Source organism: Phalaenopsis equestris, unplaced genomic scaffold (assembly GCF_001263595.1).
Source record: "Phalaenopsis equestris unplaced genomic scaffold, ASM126359v1 Scaffold000140, whole genome shotgun sequence".
Taxonomy (NCBI): Eukaryota; Viridiplantae; Streptophyta; class Magnoliopsida; order Asparagales; family Orchidaceae; genus Phalaenopsis; species Phalaenopsis equestris.
This window is the reverse complement of record NW_018164582.1, coordinates 513,918-529,261: the sequence shown is the minus strand read 5'-3', so window position 1 is coordinate 529,261 and position 15,344 is coordinate 513,918. Positions and strand designations below refer to the sequence as shown.

General features: G+C 40.0%; 1 protein-coding gene across 2 annotated transcripts in view; it reads right to left on the bottom strand.

The window, feature by feature from the left end:
• Positions 1–15,344, bottom strand: part of LOC110021712 (glutamate--tRNA ligase, chloroplastic/mitochondrial) — a 49,381-nt gene that overhangs the window by 21,081 nt on the left and 12,956 nt on the right. For both annotated transcript variants that reach the window (XM_020720310.1, XM_020720311.1), the window contains exons 2-4: positions 9,094–9,212; positions 7,694–7,815; positions 287–469 (exon numbers count right to left, since the gene is read on the bottom strand). In XM_020720310.1, coding sequence (XP_020575969.1) covers positions 287–469; positions 7,694–7,815; positions 9,094–9,212 — 424 coding nt within the window. The remainder of the gene's footprint in view (positions 1–286; positions 470–7,693; positions 7,816–9,093; positions 9,213–15,344) is intronic.

The following is a 15,344-nucleotide window of genomic DNA, read 5'->3' as shown; positions in this document are numbered from 1 at the left end:
TTACATATATACCACTCAATTCCTAAGTCTCTACATATCTGAAGACCGAAACTTCAATTTTTACATGCATGCCACCTTACCTATGCATGAAAAGGTGTAAATATAAAAAGTTATGATGGTAATTTTGATGTGATATGAAAGATCTGGGTGGTATAAATGTAAAAAGTAAAGTTCAGGTGTTAGAAATGTAAATACATAGGCTCTGAAATGCACCACAATCATCATATGAAAACTTTAGAATATTTTTGTAAAAGATCATGTGTTTCAAAAAATCTCTACATCTTACTTCACCACGAATAAGGTCGTTAATTTTCAAGGTTCCTTCCTTTGGGACACGAAACCGGTATGTATAAGGTGTCCTCTTTGCCAGCTCTTCCTGAATTTCTATATCTGAAGCAGTGGCCCATTTCCCTGTATATATCGGAGGCAGCTGCAATTGCTGTGCACGTTCCTTCATTTTCTCTAATTCCTGGAGATAAAAGATAGAAAATATACCGAATGAATCTCACACAATAGATCAATTTCATAATAAAAAAAACAATAATTATATCAAAATTTAGCTTTCAAATGATAATGAACAAATTGAGAACTGGGGATCCAAAGTCAGATCAACAGCAATAGCAGTGTGTGTGAATCATCAGACTTAATAGAGAAAACATTTACATACATACCAACCAATTCCTATGTATTACATATCTAACACCTAAACAATTACTTTTACATTAATACCCCCCAAATATTTCATATCGCAACAAAAATACCGCCATTTTAACTTTTTGAAAATGAAATTCGCCTTCCACTGCATAGGTAAGGTGGCATGTAAAATTAGATATGTACATACATAGGAAATGAGTGGTATGTATGTAAATCTTCCATAAGAAATGATAGAAAACGGAAGAAGCAAAGCAATCCTGAATCCCAATCTTTCACGCAACTTCTATTTCTTACATAACCAACATCAACCGTCTGGCACAGATTCCATTGAACCAATGCTAGTTAATGAACAAAATCATAGTAATTTGAAGCTACTTCAATAGCTTTATGACCTGGGGCTGTCCAGTTCACGCTTGTCGACCAGGCGTGACAATGTGTCGGTCCAGCTTTCCTTGCTGGACTGGACCGGTTTAATGTATTAGTGTGCCAATTCATTTGCTCGGCCCTAAATTGTTCTCTATGCTCTCCGTCTCGAGCCATGCGCTCCGCTCGCCTCCTCCCCGGTGCCTTATTCTTCCGCCTCGCTCCTAGCCATTGCAATCCCTCCATTCTTCACCTTTTTCCTTTCACAGATTTTGCATTTGCTGTCTTCCCTTCCTCAACTATTTACGCATGCTATTTTCTAAGATCTAACCAGTTTTTCTTTGTGATTCATGATTCCAGGTTTGCCTCTTAGCATTTGTAAGGGTTGTATCCGACGGTGAGTGGTGCTCCGGCTGTACCTCACCTAAGGTGGTGATTATTCCACTCTATCATATTAATATTCCTTTCTATGCGTCCTCCACCACCTACTGGCAGCCTCCAACTCCCAAGCCATACTCCAGTCATAGCCCCTCCTTCCTGCGTCTCCTTCAGCAAGCCGGAGGATCCTCAGGTCCTTCCCAGTTCACTTCCGGTGTTGCACCCTCTTCCCACACCTCTCCAAGTAGGCTGCAGTACCTTCCAGCACCTCGCAGCAGTCATTCCGCCACAGTCTCCCTCTCCGACGCCTCTTACTGCAGACCACCGACCTCTCCAGACCCTCCAAACGCCACTTCGACCAATGCTAGTCACCCCAACGACCGTCCGGCTGCTGACAACTCTTCCCCAGCCTCCCCGGTGACTCCTCTGCCGCCGTTTGACGCTATTCAGAATTGTTCCCGCCCTTTTGTATTACTTATTTTATTACATGTTTGAGTAGTTGCTTCTTATATTATAGTTCACATGTTTGCGTTGTTTTCGTCTAAGAGTCCATGTTGTAATTCCTTCGAAATCAGTAATAAAATTATGTTTATTTGAGTCGTGATTTGGATTAACTCTGGTATTACTTATTTTATTACATGTTTGAGTAGTTGCTTCTTATATTATAGTTCACATGTTTGCGTTGTTTTCGTCTAAGAGTCCATGTTGTAATTCTTTCGAAATCAGTAATAAAATTATGTTGATTTGAGTAGTGATTTGGATTAACTCTGATATCATTTAGTATCAAAACTTGCCCAACCCTAGTCCCACCCTAGGGTCCCCTAGCATCCGCCCCCACCCAATCCACTCAATTTTTTTCTTCTCTTCTTTTCTTCTTCCATGTTTTTCTTCTCTTGTCTTCTCCTCCTATCGTCTCTTTCTCGAAAAACTTCCGACCAAGCCACCACGTCGATATGGGAATACAACGAGAGATTTGGGACCCAGTCCAGAAAGAAATACCCAGTCCATAAAGAAATACAACAATGACGGGACTCAAGGCAACGTTACTCTCGACCATCACATCGAGAGTCGAAGAGAAGACCACAACGCGACCTAAATCCGTTTCACCGCGAAGACATTAGTTACGACGAACGCCCACGCTGCTTTGGCATTTACTATCACAGAAGACCACGAGAGGAGCCCATGTTCAGCACACATCATGATTTCAGCAACAAAACGGACCTACAGGAATTTGACGGAAGCATGGATGACTTCATCTTGCAAACGATCAAACGTATCTTTGATTACGAGGTACGCGAGGACAAACGGGTTAAGCTTGCCACTATCAAAATAAAGAAAAGTACGTCATTATGGTGAGACAACTTGCAACGACAATGACAACATGATGGGGACGAAAAAATCACTAAATCGGTAAAAATGAAGAATACAAAGAAAAAAAAATACTTGCCGCCCCACTATCGCTAGAATATGTTCCTCCGGCTCCACAACCTGCAGCAACGTGACCTACGGTCGAGGGATTCACGGCACAATTCGATCATCTACAAATGAAGTGCGACCAGGTCAAGCAAGAGGAGCACACAATCACCCGCTGTCTTGGAGGTTTAAAACCCGTCATTAGCAAAATTGCATAGCTCCAGCCATATTGGACGCTAAACATGTCCAGACCCTCGCATTAAAAATAGAACGACAAAAGAAGCAAGAAAAGCCTCAAAATTCATTCCACAACAATAGAAATTCACACCATCACCTCAAGTCACATCTACAAACAAAACCACGTCGAAAGTTGGGAAGTCACTACCAGGAACCACAAAAACCACCTCGAGCGGCATGAAACTCGAGAAGGGAAGATCCTCTAGAACAGTTCCTACACGAAAATGTTTTAGGCTCCACGAATACAGCCACATCGCTGTCAATTGCCCCACCACCTGCGTTGCTGAAGGAGTCGTCGAGGAAGTCGAGAAAGTCGACGAAGCCCGATCCGAGAATGGTTCAGATGAAGCACTGCCCATCACCAAGGACGAAGACAAACCATCAACCATACAGCGGGTCCTCCAGTTAAAACCCGACAGAGACCCTTCATGGCTATGATACAACATCTTTCGTACTACATGCACCGTTAGGGCAAAATCTACAGTTTAATCATCGATAGCAGTAGTTGCGAAAACATTGTATCCACCCTAATGGTCAAGAAGTTGGGTTTAGCCACACAAAAACAACGACGATCCCACCTCGTTCAAAAAAAGGGAACGATATTCGCGTTGATAAATAATACTTGGTCAAATTCTCCATCGACAATCAACTACAAGAGCAAGTTTGGTGCAATGTAGTCCCAAAGGCCACATGCATATTCTTTTTGGGGAGACCATGGCAATTTGACTGAATAATGCAACACGATGGCTTCAAGAACACCAACGTCAGGTGCAGAATCTTGTAAAGAGAGGATTAGTACCCGACAACACCCGTTCATGTGTTGTCCACACCCTCATAGTACCCAAGAAAGATGGCACCTGGTGAATGTGCATAGATAATCGCGTCATTAATAAAATTACAATCAAATATCGCTTTCTCATACCGCAACTAGATGATCCTTTATATCAGTTGTATGACGCTATCGTTTTCTCAAAAATTGTCCTACGGAGTGGATATAATTATAATAAAATACGATTGTGAGATGAGTGGAAGAACGCCTTCAAGACTCGGATGGTCTTTATGAATGTACAATCATGCCTTTTGGTCCAACAGCCAAGCACCTTCATGCGCTTAATAAATCAAGTCTTTCGAGCCCCATATTGAGAGCTTTGTTGTGGTCTACTTCGATGATATTTTGGTTTATAGTAAAATCGAAGAAAACCATCGGCAGCACCTGCGGGCGATATTTGAGGTCTTACAATCCGAACAAATGTATGCCCAACCCAAGAAGTATCGCTTCCTCACAAATCAAATATGTTTTGGGCTACATTTTGTCTAGCATGGGATCCAATTGGTCCCAACAAAGATCGAAGCAAATGTAAGCTAGACAGTGCCGCAATCCTTCACCGAGCATCAACAAGTTTTAGGGCTAGCCACCTTCTACCCCCTCACAGAGTTGTTAAAATGAAAAAAAATCACATGGACGGTCACAAACCAGACCAGCTTCGACATATTGCGAGAAAATGTCACTCAAGCCCCAATTCTTGTCTTACCTGATTTCAACCGACCATTCGAGTTTGAGTGTGAAGCATCCGGAGTAGGCATTGGCGTTGTACTAAGACAAAGTGGTCACCCCATTATTTGTTTCAGCAAAAAAATAAATGAGATTCGGTGAAAATACTTCACCTACGACAAAGAATTTTATGTCATTAGTAGAGATCAAGAACATTGGAGTCATTACCTACTCACAACTGAGTTCACCCTCTTCAAAGATCATGAAGCACTAAGATTTTTAAACAGTTAGAATAAACTCAAAGGGCGTCACGCTACATGGGTAGAATTCTTAGCTTATTTTCAATTTATACTCAAACACAAAGCTGGGAATCACAACAGCGTCGCAGACGCTCTAAGTCATCACCAATTGATCACATTATTGCAAGCACACATGGTGGGCTTCGAAGTTATAAAAGACTTATAATAGACCGATGAATACTTCAAAGAAATCTAGAAATAGTGTCGGGTGAAACCTGACGAGCAGTTCTACAAAACGGAAGGCGACTTCTTCTGCCCCAACAAATTATGCATTCCCCGATGCTCACTATGCGAAGCTATCATCCAAAAAAACAACAATAGCAGATTGTTCGGCCATTTTGGCAGAGATAAAACTCTCGCACATATTTTTGGCGGCCCCAACTAACACGAGATGTGAAACGACAGATCTGGCAATGTAAGATTTGTCATATCGCCAGAACACATGACCAAAATACAGAATTGTACACAAATTTACCAGCCCCTGAAACGCCTTAGGTCGATGTCAGTATGGACTTTGTCATAGGAATACCAAACACAAAAAGGAATAAGAATTTTATCATGTAATAGTTGATCGTTTCTCCAAGAAGGCACATTTCGACACCTGCCACCAGACGTTAAATGAATCTCATATTGTCAACTTGTACTTCCGCCAGATCGTTCGGCTTCATAGCATTCCCAGGATCATTACATCCGATCGGAACGTTAAATTTTTGAGCTACTTCCGGCGAACCCTCTAGAGCAAATTAGACACTATTCAATTCTACAACAAACTCTCAGACAGATGGATAGACCGAAGTAGTTAATAGGAGCCTTAGGAATCTTCTTTGATGCTTTGTAGGGAAAAATATCAAATAGTGGGATCTCATTCTCTCTTAAGCCGAATTTGCCTACAATAGATCAATAAGTCAGATGACGTGACACACGCCATTCAAAATTATGTACGGTCGCAACCCGATCACACTTCTCGAGTTGGTCTCACTTTTACCCCCAGTAGAGATCAGCGAGGATGCTACAAATTGTGCTTCCTAATTCAACAACTCCACGAGGAATTTGGTAAAGCAATTTCTAAGCAAAATCACAAATATCAAACAAAAGCAAACAAGTCCAGGAAATAGGTAACATTTCAAGAAAGCGACCACGTATGCATCTATATAAAGAAAGAATGATTTCTTGTAAGAGCTTACAACAAACTCAAGCCGACTAAACGACAACACATACAAATTTGACCTACCAGGAGACTCCAAAATTTCAGCAACATTCAATGTCGCGGATCTCACTCCATACTACGGGGAACCGGAAGCTTCGACAGATGATGTCGAAGCTCTCACAATGTCGGGGGATTAACATGGGGTTATTCAGTTTAAGTCGGTCGACAAGGCGTGACAATGCGTCAAACCAGCCTGTCTTGCTAGATCAGACCAGTCCACTGTATTAATGTGTCAATTTATATATTCTGCCCTAAATCATTCGCTTTGCTCTCCGCCCTGAGTCATGCGCTCCGCTTGCCTCCTCTCCCATGCCCTATTCTTCCGCCTCCACTCCTAGTTGTTGCAATCCCTCCATTCTTCACCTCTTTCCTTTCTCAAATCTTGCCTTTGTTGTCTTCCCTTCCTCTCCTATTTATGCATGTTATTTGTTTAGATCTAACCAATTTTTCTTTGTGATTTCTGCTTCCAGGTTTGCCTCTTAGCATTTCCATTGTAAGGGTTGTATCCGCGATGAGAAGTGCCCTGGTTGTACCTCACTTGAGGTGGTGATTACTCCACTCTATCATATTACCATTCCTTCCTACGCATCCTCCAGCACCCGCAGGCACCCTCTGACTCTCCCCAACTCCAATCGCAGCTCCTCCTTCCTGCGTCTCCTCCAGCAAGCTGCAGGATCCTCAGATCCTTCCCAGCTCACTTCCGGCGTTGCACTCTCTTCCTACCGCTCTCCAAGTAGGCCGCAGCACCTCGCATAAGTCAATCCACCATTGCCTCCCTCTCCGTTGCCACCTCAGGCCACTGACATCTCTAGACTCTCCCAGCGCCATTCCAACCACCGTCAGTCACCTCGACGATCTTCCTGCCGCTGCTGACTCTTCATCAGCCTCCCCGATGACTTCTCTGTCGTCCTCCAACGTTGTCCAGGAATATTCCCGCCCTTTTGTGTTACGTGTTTTATTACTTGTTCGAGTAATTACTTCTTATATTATCGTTCACATGTTTGTGTCATTTTCGTCCAAGAGTCCATGTTGTACCTCCTTCAAAATTAGTATAAAAATGGTGTTGTTTTGAGTCGTGGCTTGAGTTAACTCCAGTATCACTTTATAAAGAGAAAAAAACAAATAAAACAAAATGCAAACTCAAATAACCCTGATGCGAAAAGGATAAAGAGTAGAATTTTATTTAAGGGGTGTTTACATACATAGCTCACAATTCTTATATATAACATATCTTACACCTAAACTTTCATATTTACATACATAGCACTCAAATCTTTAATATCATATCAAAAATAGCATATTAAAACTTTTTAAAAGTGAAATACACATTTTCATGCATAGGTTTAAAGCATCAAAGTGTTGTGTATATAAAAATGAAAGTTTATGTGTGAGATATGTAAATACATAAGAATTGTGTGCTACGCAAGTAAATTTCACTTTATTTAAATGAACCAAAGTAATTACATCACAGGATTATCAGCTAAAAGTAAATTTCACTTTATTTAAATGAACCAAAGTAATTACATCACAGGATTATCAGCTAAAAGTAAATTTCACTTTATTTAAATGAACCAAAGTAATTACATCACAGGATTATCAGCTAAGTTTTATAGAAAGTCATATACTTAACAAAAGAAATGAAATGCCAACCTCATTGGAGCAAAAGCACCTGTAAACGTGACCAGAGTTCAACAAATTCTCCGCATATTGCTTATAAAGTAAATTACGTTCAGATTGACGGTAGGGGCCATAGTCTCCACCAACTCCAGGACCTATGATAATTAAAATAACTTAAATTGCTTTAAAGTCAAAAATTTGTTCTTGGATGCCAAGAAGTTCTAACAAAACTTGAATTACTTGAACAAAATAGTCATAAATACTAAAATGCTTGCACGAAATATCTAAAAGACTGGCTTTTAGAAATGAATGTTTCTCATCTGTAAATCTATGCATAGAAGCCTAATTAATATTCAAACCTAAAAGTTTGTGGAAACGTTATGAAAAATCACCCCAAATAAATTTATTTGATTAATATACATCCTCAAACTATAGAAGCATAGACCAGCCATATTTCAAGGGCATTGCAAGAGATGCATCATGAAATATAAATGTACAAGTGCTTTGGCAAATTGAGGGCTCATTGCTTATCACAAAAGTAATATATGCCCAGCAGGTTGGATTGAAAAATAAAATATACTAGATTTGTAGCCCAAGTTCATAAAAAGAACTTAAAATTCATAGAAGACGTGGTTCATCAATGCCCTCAACAAAAGAAGATGTCAAAGGAGTATAATTTCAAAAGATTTGATGCAGAAAATTTACAAAGCGAAAATAAATAGAGAAATTTACATGCATACCACACAATTTTATGTATCAACATATCTAACACCTAAAGTCTGATATATACATTTTTAAAATCTTGGTTTCATAAACCTATGCATGAAAGGATGTATTTCACTCTTTAAAAGATGGTGCTATAGTATTTTTTATGTGATGTTAATGTTGTGAATGCTATGCACGTAAATATGAGAGTTTAAGTGTAAGTTATGTAAATACATAAGAATTGTGTCGTACGTATGTAAATGCCCCAAAAATTTAACCTTACTGCAAACCTGGTTACAAACACGAAATAAAACAGCAATACCTACCAAAACATTTATGACAAAACAATTTCAAGTGTTTTTCTCCGCATTATCCAAGTGGGTAGTGAGCTTCAAAGTCCTTGTTGAAACTTGGAAATGGAAGAGAAGTACTGAATGTTTTGACTAATAACAAAGAAATCTATCAATACAAGTGCATGGCATATTATTGACACGGTTCTTCCTGGAATCTTCTTTTTCAAGCAAATTAAGAATGGACATAATCCTACACGGATGACCATTCCAGAACAAATAAGGCAGGCATCTAAAATAGTCATTTAGCTCTGTTCTTGTGATAAAAAGTTATCAAGCATAATTAAAAGATTCCAAAATCATAAAATATAGGAACTTTCGTACAGGAAAAGAGAACAACAAATAATCAAACAAAAGAAATGTCTCTGGAAATTCAACCTTCATCCCAATCAAGGCCAAGCCACATAAGATCATTCAGCATTGCTTCCTCTGACTCTTTTCTAGATCTCTCCAAATCAGTGTCTTCAATTCGAAGGACAAATTTCCCACCATTAGACCTGCAGAACAACCATTCATGGTAAAGCCGCAAATTTCTTAATGTAGTCTTGAGTTTGGAATCCTGAAGCAAAACAATCCATTACTACAGATGTAATCAGACAGATCAAATATTAGTAAACTAAGAAATTGTCAATATAGATAACGGAGCCTCTCCCTCTATGATTCCCATTTGTAATACATTTTGTGTTGCAGAATAGAAGGAAAATTTTCTGAAATTCTAAATAGTGTATAAACATTAGAAAAAGTAGAAGCATATCGATGGCAGCATCGAGCAGCTGAGTCATTCAAAATAAAATATCGAGTCCACTTGAATGGTTAAAGTTTGAATGAGCACTAGAAGCAAATATCTAAAGTTCCTTTGGCGAGTTCGAGGTTCGAGTTTTGAGGCCTAAGTAAGATTTTCCGGCCTTGGCAATTTGTTGAACCTCAATCCTAGATAAGTGCAATATGCAACTCAAGCTCCTTGGAAACCTCAAGACATTAGGATTTGAGCCGGTCCAAATCTAGCAAGTTATAAAACTAATTTAAGCTTAACAATTTGCTTAACCAGTCCTAACAATATGGGTCCACATCAATTTCGCGTATGGGAGGATCCACGATGGGAATTTTAGATTTCTACCCATCCCCAACCTAATCATCCAAATGTTGCACGTCTCCCTCTTGTCGTGTGTTAGCACTAAATGTTCAGAGAGGAGTAATTTGGCATTGTTTTTAATCCCTTTTCCTTCTCTTTCTATCACAACGCTCTACTAAGAGGAGATTCCAATGAGGTAAACCCCAACATCCTATTTTCTCCTATATTCTTTCTTTCTCATCCAGACTTTGTTTTTCTCCCATTTTTTTCTCCTATCCACATAGCCAGTTCCTGTGGAATTACCACTAAGCTCAGTGTAGCATTAGCAGAATGGAAGACATTCCTTGATCAAATTATAAATGTTCGTGAGCAGAATTTTGAAGAATAATCCATTTCAACCTTTTATTGTGAACACTATCAATAACTCCACACTAAAACACATGGTGGTCAAACATATTTATTTCAACTTCATTGATGGAATCAATTGCAAGAATGAACGGCTTTAAACAACAATTACTTCTTTTATTGATCAGAGAAAGATCATTGACGAATTCAAAGTTGGATTTCCTTCAAAGGAAATAACAGCAAGCAATGGGATCAACACAGATAAATCCTCGAAATCAGTTGCTGGCAATACTAATTTCATTGAAAAAGAGCTTCCACAAAAATCATCATGCTAGTGATTAAACCCAAGTAGAGCATAGACTTCAGTGTGAACAGCAAGTGAACCGTCATTCACAAAGATCTTGCTTCTGAAGAGAATGAAGACTCACAAGCTAACATTGAGAATAAAATCTCGATGGAGACTAGCCCTTAAAATAAATTGCATAATATTTATAAAAAATTGCATAAAGAAGTCTCAAATAATCATTTAAACATGCAAACGTCCCTCGCCAAATTAGAAATTTTCGGCAGCCAGAATGGCTATCTCGACGCCCGATTTTAAAAGAGGTTTAATTTAATTTATATATAAAATTTGAAAAAAAGTAATATTTAAATTTTTTTATCTCATATCTGCAATAGTTTAAATGATCGAGCACAACACCGTAAGCGATACATCTATCTAGAGGAATAGACATATTACTTACTAGCACGGCTCGATTAAATAAATTAAAGATTTTATGACATCTATTTTAGTTTGTGAACATTTATGTTGATCGACAAGCTCCCTTATTTAATATAGGAGATTAAATAGGGTTTATTTTAAGTTTATTTTAAGCTGGGTTCTTTTTAAGCTGGGTTCTTAAGTTCTCTATAGAGGCAAACACCTATAGTTAATTACAACTTAAATGACTGAAATTACTTAAGAAGACTCGATTAATATCAGTGGTTTTGTCTTCAAGATTGTAAAGTTTAGGTTTCCAAGGATAAATATGAGGAAATCAAAGAGAGAAAGGGCTCAAAATATGAACAGTTATTTTTCAGGAGTCAATGGAGGGAAAGGTAACGGATGTCACATATCCAGGGAGAAACCCAGTGACTTCCCAACTATCCTACGATTGGACCTTAACTCTAAGGAGACATCCTACGCCTCGTCTTCATGGTCTCGATCGTCGCCCTCCGTCTGATTGCTTCCACGTTATGCTTCTTGGGAAAACTACTCTAAGCTCCTAACAGATAGATTAGAGGCTCAAGGTTGTGGTGTGTATAAATGTACAGTTGTTGGGTCAGTGACTCACTACAGTACCTCCTAAACCAAGTGTTCTGCTGGCCTCTAACCTAAAAGTGCCCTGCAATGTAAGTCTGTAGAAACAACATGAGTTATAAAAGGGAACATGTGATGTGGCATACTAAACAACAAACGGTATTATTGCAGGCATGAATTATGTGTATATGCAATAAAGTGTGCAGTAGCAAAAGTAAACGTTGTAATCGTAAAACAAACATGTATACCTGACGAATTGGCAGCTGCCGAAAAGACTCGAGAAAAGGTAGCAGATGACCCAAAGTAACTCGAAGAAAAACGTCGAAAAAACGAGGAAAATTCGAAAAAAATCACAAGTGCTTTTTCAAAGATTTCGATAAAACCATAAGAAACATAAAAAGATCTGATTTCGATAAAAACGTGAAAACAACCATAAAAATCTGAAGAAAGAAAGAAAGTCGTAAGCATTTGGGTCGTGCTAGGCTCAGAATTAGGTATTCCCGAGAGACTCTGAAGGCAACTATCGGTCACCCGTATGTATAGAGCCCGACATTCAACTAGAAATGTGTCCTACTATACCAACTTCGGTAGTTACTCCTTAGCCTAATACAGATGATTGACAAGTGGATAATCGAATTATATTATTTAAAATTCATATTTTTTTGCATGCATATAAGTTTCATGCAAATAAAAAGTGACATCAATTTTGTAAGTTAAAATATTTTTTTGCAAATAGTGTATTTGTTCTTATCATTTTCTTTTTATTGAAAATATGATTATCCACAAGTCAATCGCAATGTTGGGGCTAGGACCACCAACAACCTAAGAAGGTAAGGGTGCTCTGCTAGTCTAGTGTAGGTGAATAATATCGTCATCCTACGTTTCACCGGGTCCCGGGATTGGGTCCCGATATTGTAGGGTGGAATATTATTTCACTCTACCACCGAATGCCTTTATCATCAAGGCCAAATAACCCAAAAACAACCGTCCAACTTACAACATTGCTTGATAGTTTCATATATAGCCAGAACTATAAACGTGCGTGCATAAGTGTTTAAAACCCAAATCAAGAAGCAATGAAAGTGAACCAAAAAGAAAGAAGGTTAACCCACCTCCAAAATCAATTTAGGGAAGAAAGGCCAAAGCAGTAAGAGGGTTAGCCTAAAACATCCACCCGGTGGGACTCTTTCAATGAGCAATGAGATAGGCACACTTCTCGATGCTAGCCAGGAACAACCCCGAAATGCACAATTTAGAGGTTTAGAGACCTCCAAGCATTTAGAGGCCTCCAAGCTATTCTCAAACCTTTCTCAAATATCAAAAGATTTTTCTTCTCTCCTTTTTTCGTCTCTTTTTATTGCAATCAATTCAGCCCAACCGCAGAATTGGGCCCTCAAACAACTCCAAACATTTAATAGATCGTTCCTCGAAAAAGGAACATTCAAATTCTGCCAAGTAACAAAGATTGAAGATTGCAATTTATAAAGATTAAAACATGTAATTCTATTTCAAATTAAAGCTTAAATGAGGTATGAGTCCCACGAAACATCAAGGAACCCAAACAGGTGCTCTCGGGTAAAAACAGCAAAGGGACCAAACAAATCAGCACCCGGAGAACCAGCCTAGCACAAAGACCCTCAAATGGGTGCTCTCGGGTAAGGCTAACAGAGAAGCCACCCAGCTGACACAAAAAGGAACCATCTAGATGCTCTCAGGTAGGGGCAACAAGGAACACATAACCACATCAGGTGACCACAGCTAATGGGCAAAGGCAACCACCACCAATAAGTTTACAGGCAGGGGACAACAACAGGGAAAACCATCAGTCACAGCACAAACAAGAGAACCACAAACAGAGACACCTCACGACCAGGAGCAGCAAGGGGAAGGCCACCAGCCAACATCAAAAGGGATCATAATCGGACGCTTACGGGCCAAGAGCAACCGGGGGAGAACATCAGCCCCAAAACAAGCTCTTCAAAGCCTTGCTCGAGACTTCTAAAAGCCACAGAAAAAAGCCGCCACAGAACCTCCAAACACCAAGCCCACAAGCACCTAGTCGAGCAAAAATTTCGGCAGAACCTCCCCAGGCTCCAAGTTTCGTAACCTCCACCGAGTTTTTTTTTACGCCCGAGAGAAAGAGGAGCTTGTAGGACTTCTCTCGACAAAGCACAACACCAAACCGAAAGCAGAATAAACGCCGCAGTTGAGACCATGACGAAGAAAGATCAGGCAGGAGGAGAAGTTTTCCCATTCGTGACCCAGGGAACAGACGCGCAGAGTCAACTTACCTCAGCGAGGATCAAAGCATCACGAAAGCCCTCCTCACCCTACGAGATGAGGCAGGCGATGCTTCGGGAAGAGGCATCTCGGGCAGAGGATGTCGGGCGAGGAGTCAAAGGCAAGGCTAAGGCTCTGTTTGGGCTGGCTCGTGACCGGGAAGAAGAGGGAGTTCGGTCGGATTCGGCTTGGGTCGCCAATGGGAGGAAAAGGGCAGACGAGGTGTGAGTGAGTTAGAGATTTAAGAAAATAAACCCCTCCCACAGCTATATAATACAAATATAACCCCTCCATAATATATATGATGTTTAAATTTGCTCGATTTACGCACCTCTCGCTCGTGCACAAAACCCTATCAAAGTGGGAGTCATTCTTAACTAAAGTCAACATTCCGGACGCGTCGGCGCGTTCTGTTTCTTCATCCGGGATCGTCTGGACGACTTCGTCGCTAGTCTGGTCGGAAACGCATCAAATTCGTATTTCGTCGAAAGAATTGTTTGTGATCGATCGTGGAGCCTCCTACAGGTGCGAGAGACGTGAATTTCAACAATTGTGTGTGTCAACGTGTTCAGTGTGGTATTCGTGCATCGATAAGTGTGCACGGATGACACGAAGAGTTTCCTAAGGCTTTAGATCCTAAGGGTACTCGACTCGAGTTTCGTCGCACTGGTTGACTCAACTAAGCGTTGAGGATTTAGAACTGGCCACATGAAACTGCGATGAGTCAATAATTGGCTTGAATTTCTAAATAGTGTGGGCCCCAGGCTAGTCCTCTAAGAGAGTCGGTAGGAAACCCTAAGACTAGATCTCAGGCTCTAAAAAGAAGAAGAGACTTCACCAAAAATGAGGTCAATAAATAGACCCTCAATAGGTGTGAAGTGCAGTATAAGCATGTCGCACTTATTGGCGTTGACCGAAGTGATAGAGAAGAACCACCCAAAAGGATGTGCAAATATCAATGTCAAAGAAATTGAGTGAAGTGAAGTTGAGTTTATGTTGGGGATTTGATTGTTGATTTTGAAAAATTATCAAAAATCTGTTTTCTTAGGAGCCATTACAGAATTGAACTGAATTTCTTCTAAGACCTAAGAGAAATAGAGAGACTACACCAACCTAGAATATCGCTTGGGAAGTTATATCTGGGCTGAAACTAGTCGAATAAATATTGTATGTTGTCTTAGGAGTCATTACAAAGTCGAAGCAGACTTCTACTCAGAACTAAGCGAAACATAAAGTGTCGACCAACCCGGAATACCGCGTGGGAAGTTACATCTGGGCTTAAATTAGTCGAACAAATATCGTTTGTTGTCTTAGGAGCCATTACAGAGTCGAAGCGGACTTCTACCCGACCAAAGCGAAACAGAAAGTGTCGACCAACCCGGAATACCGCTGGGAAAGTTACATCCGAGCTAACAAGTGACGAGGAGAATATATGTCACGCTAGGAAGGAAGACACTGTGGCTCACATCCAACCTGAGAGGTGACGCGGAAAATATATGGGTTTGAACCTTCAAATTTGAGTGTCGATTTGATTTGATATAAACCATTGCAGTAAGAAGGTGCCCTAAAGCAATGCGAAATCGGATGTCGTAATCCTCATCCTCTGAAATCTGATATGAACCATTACAAAAC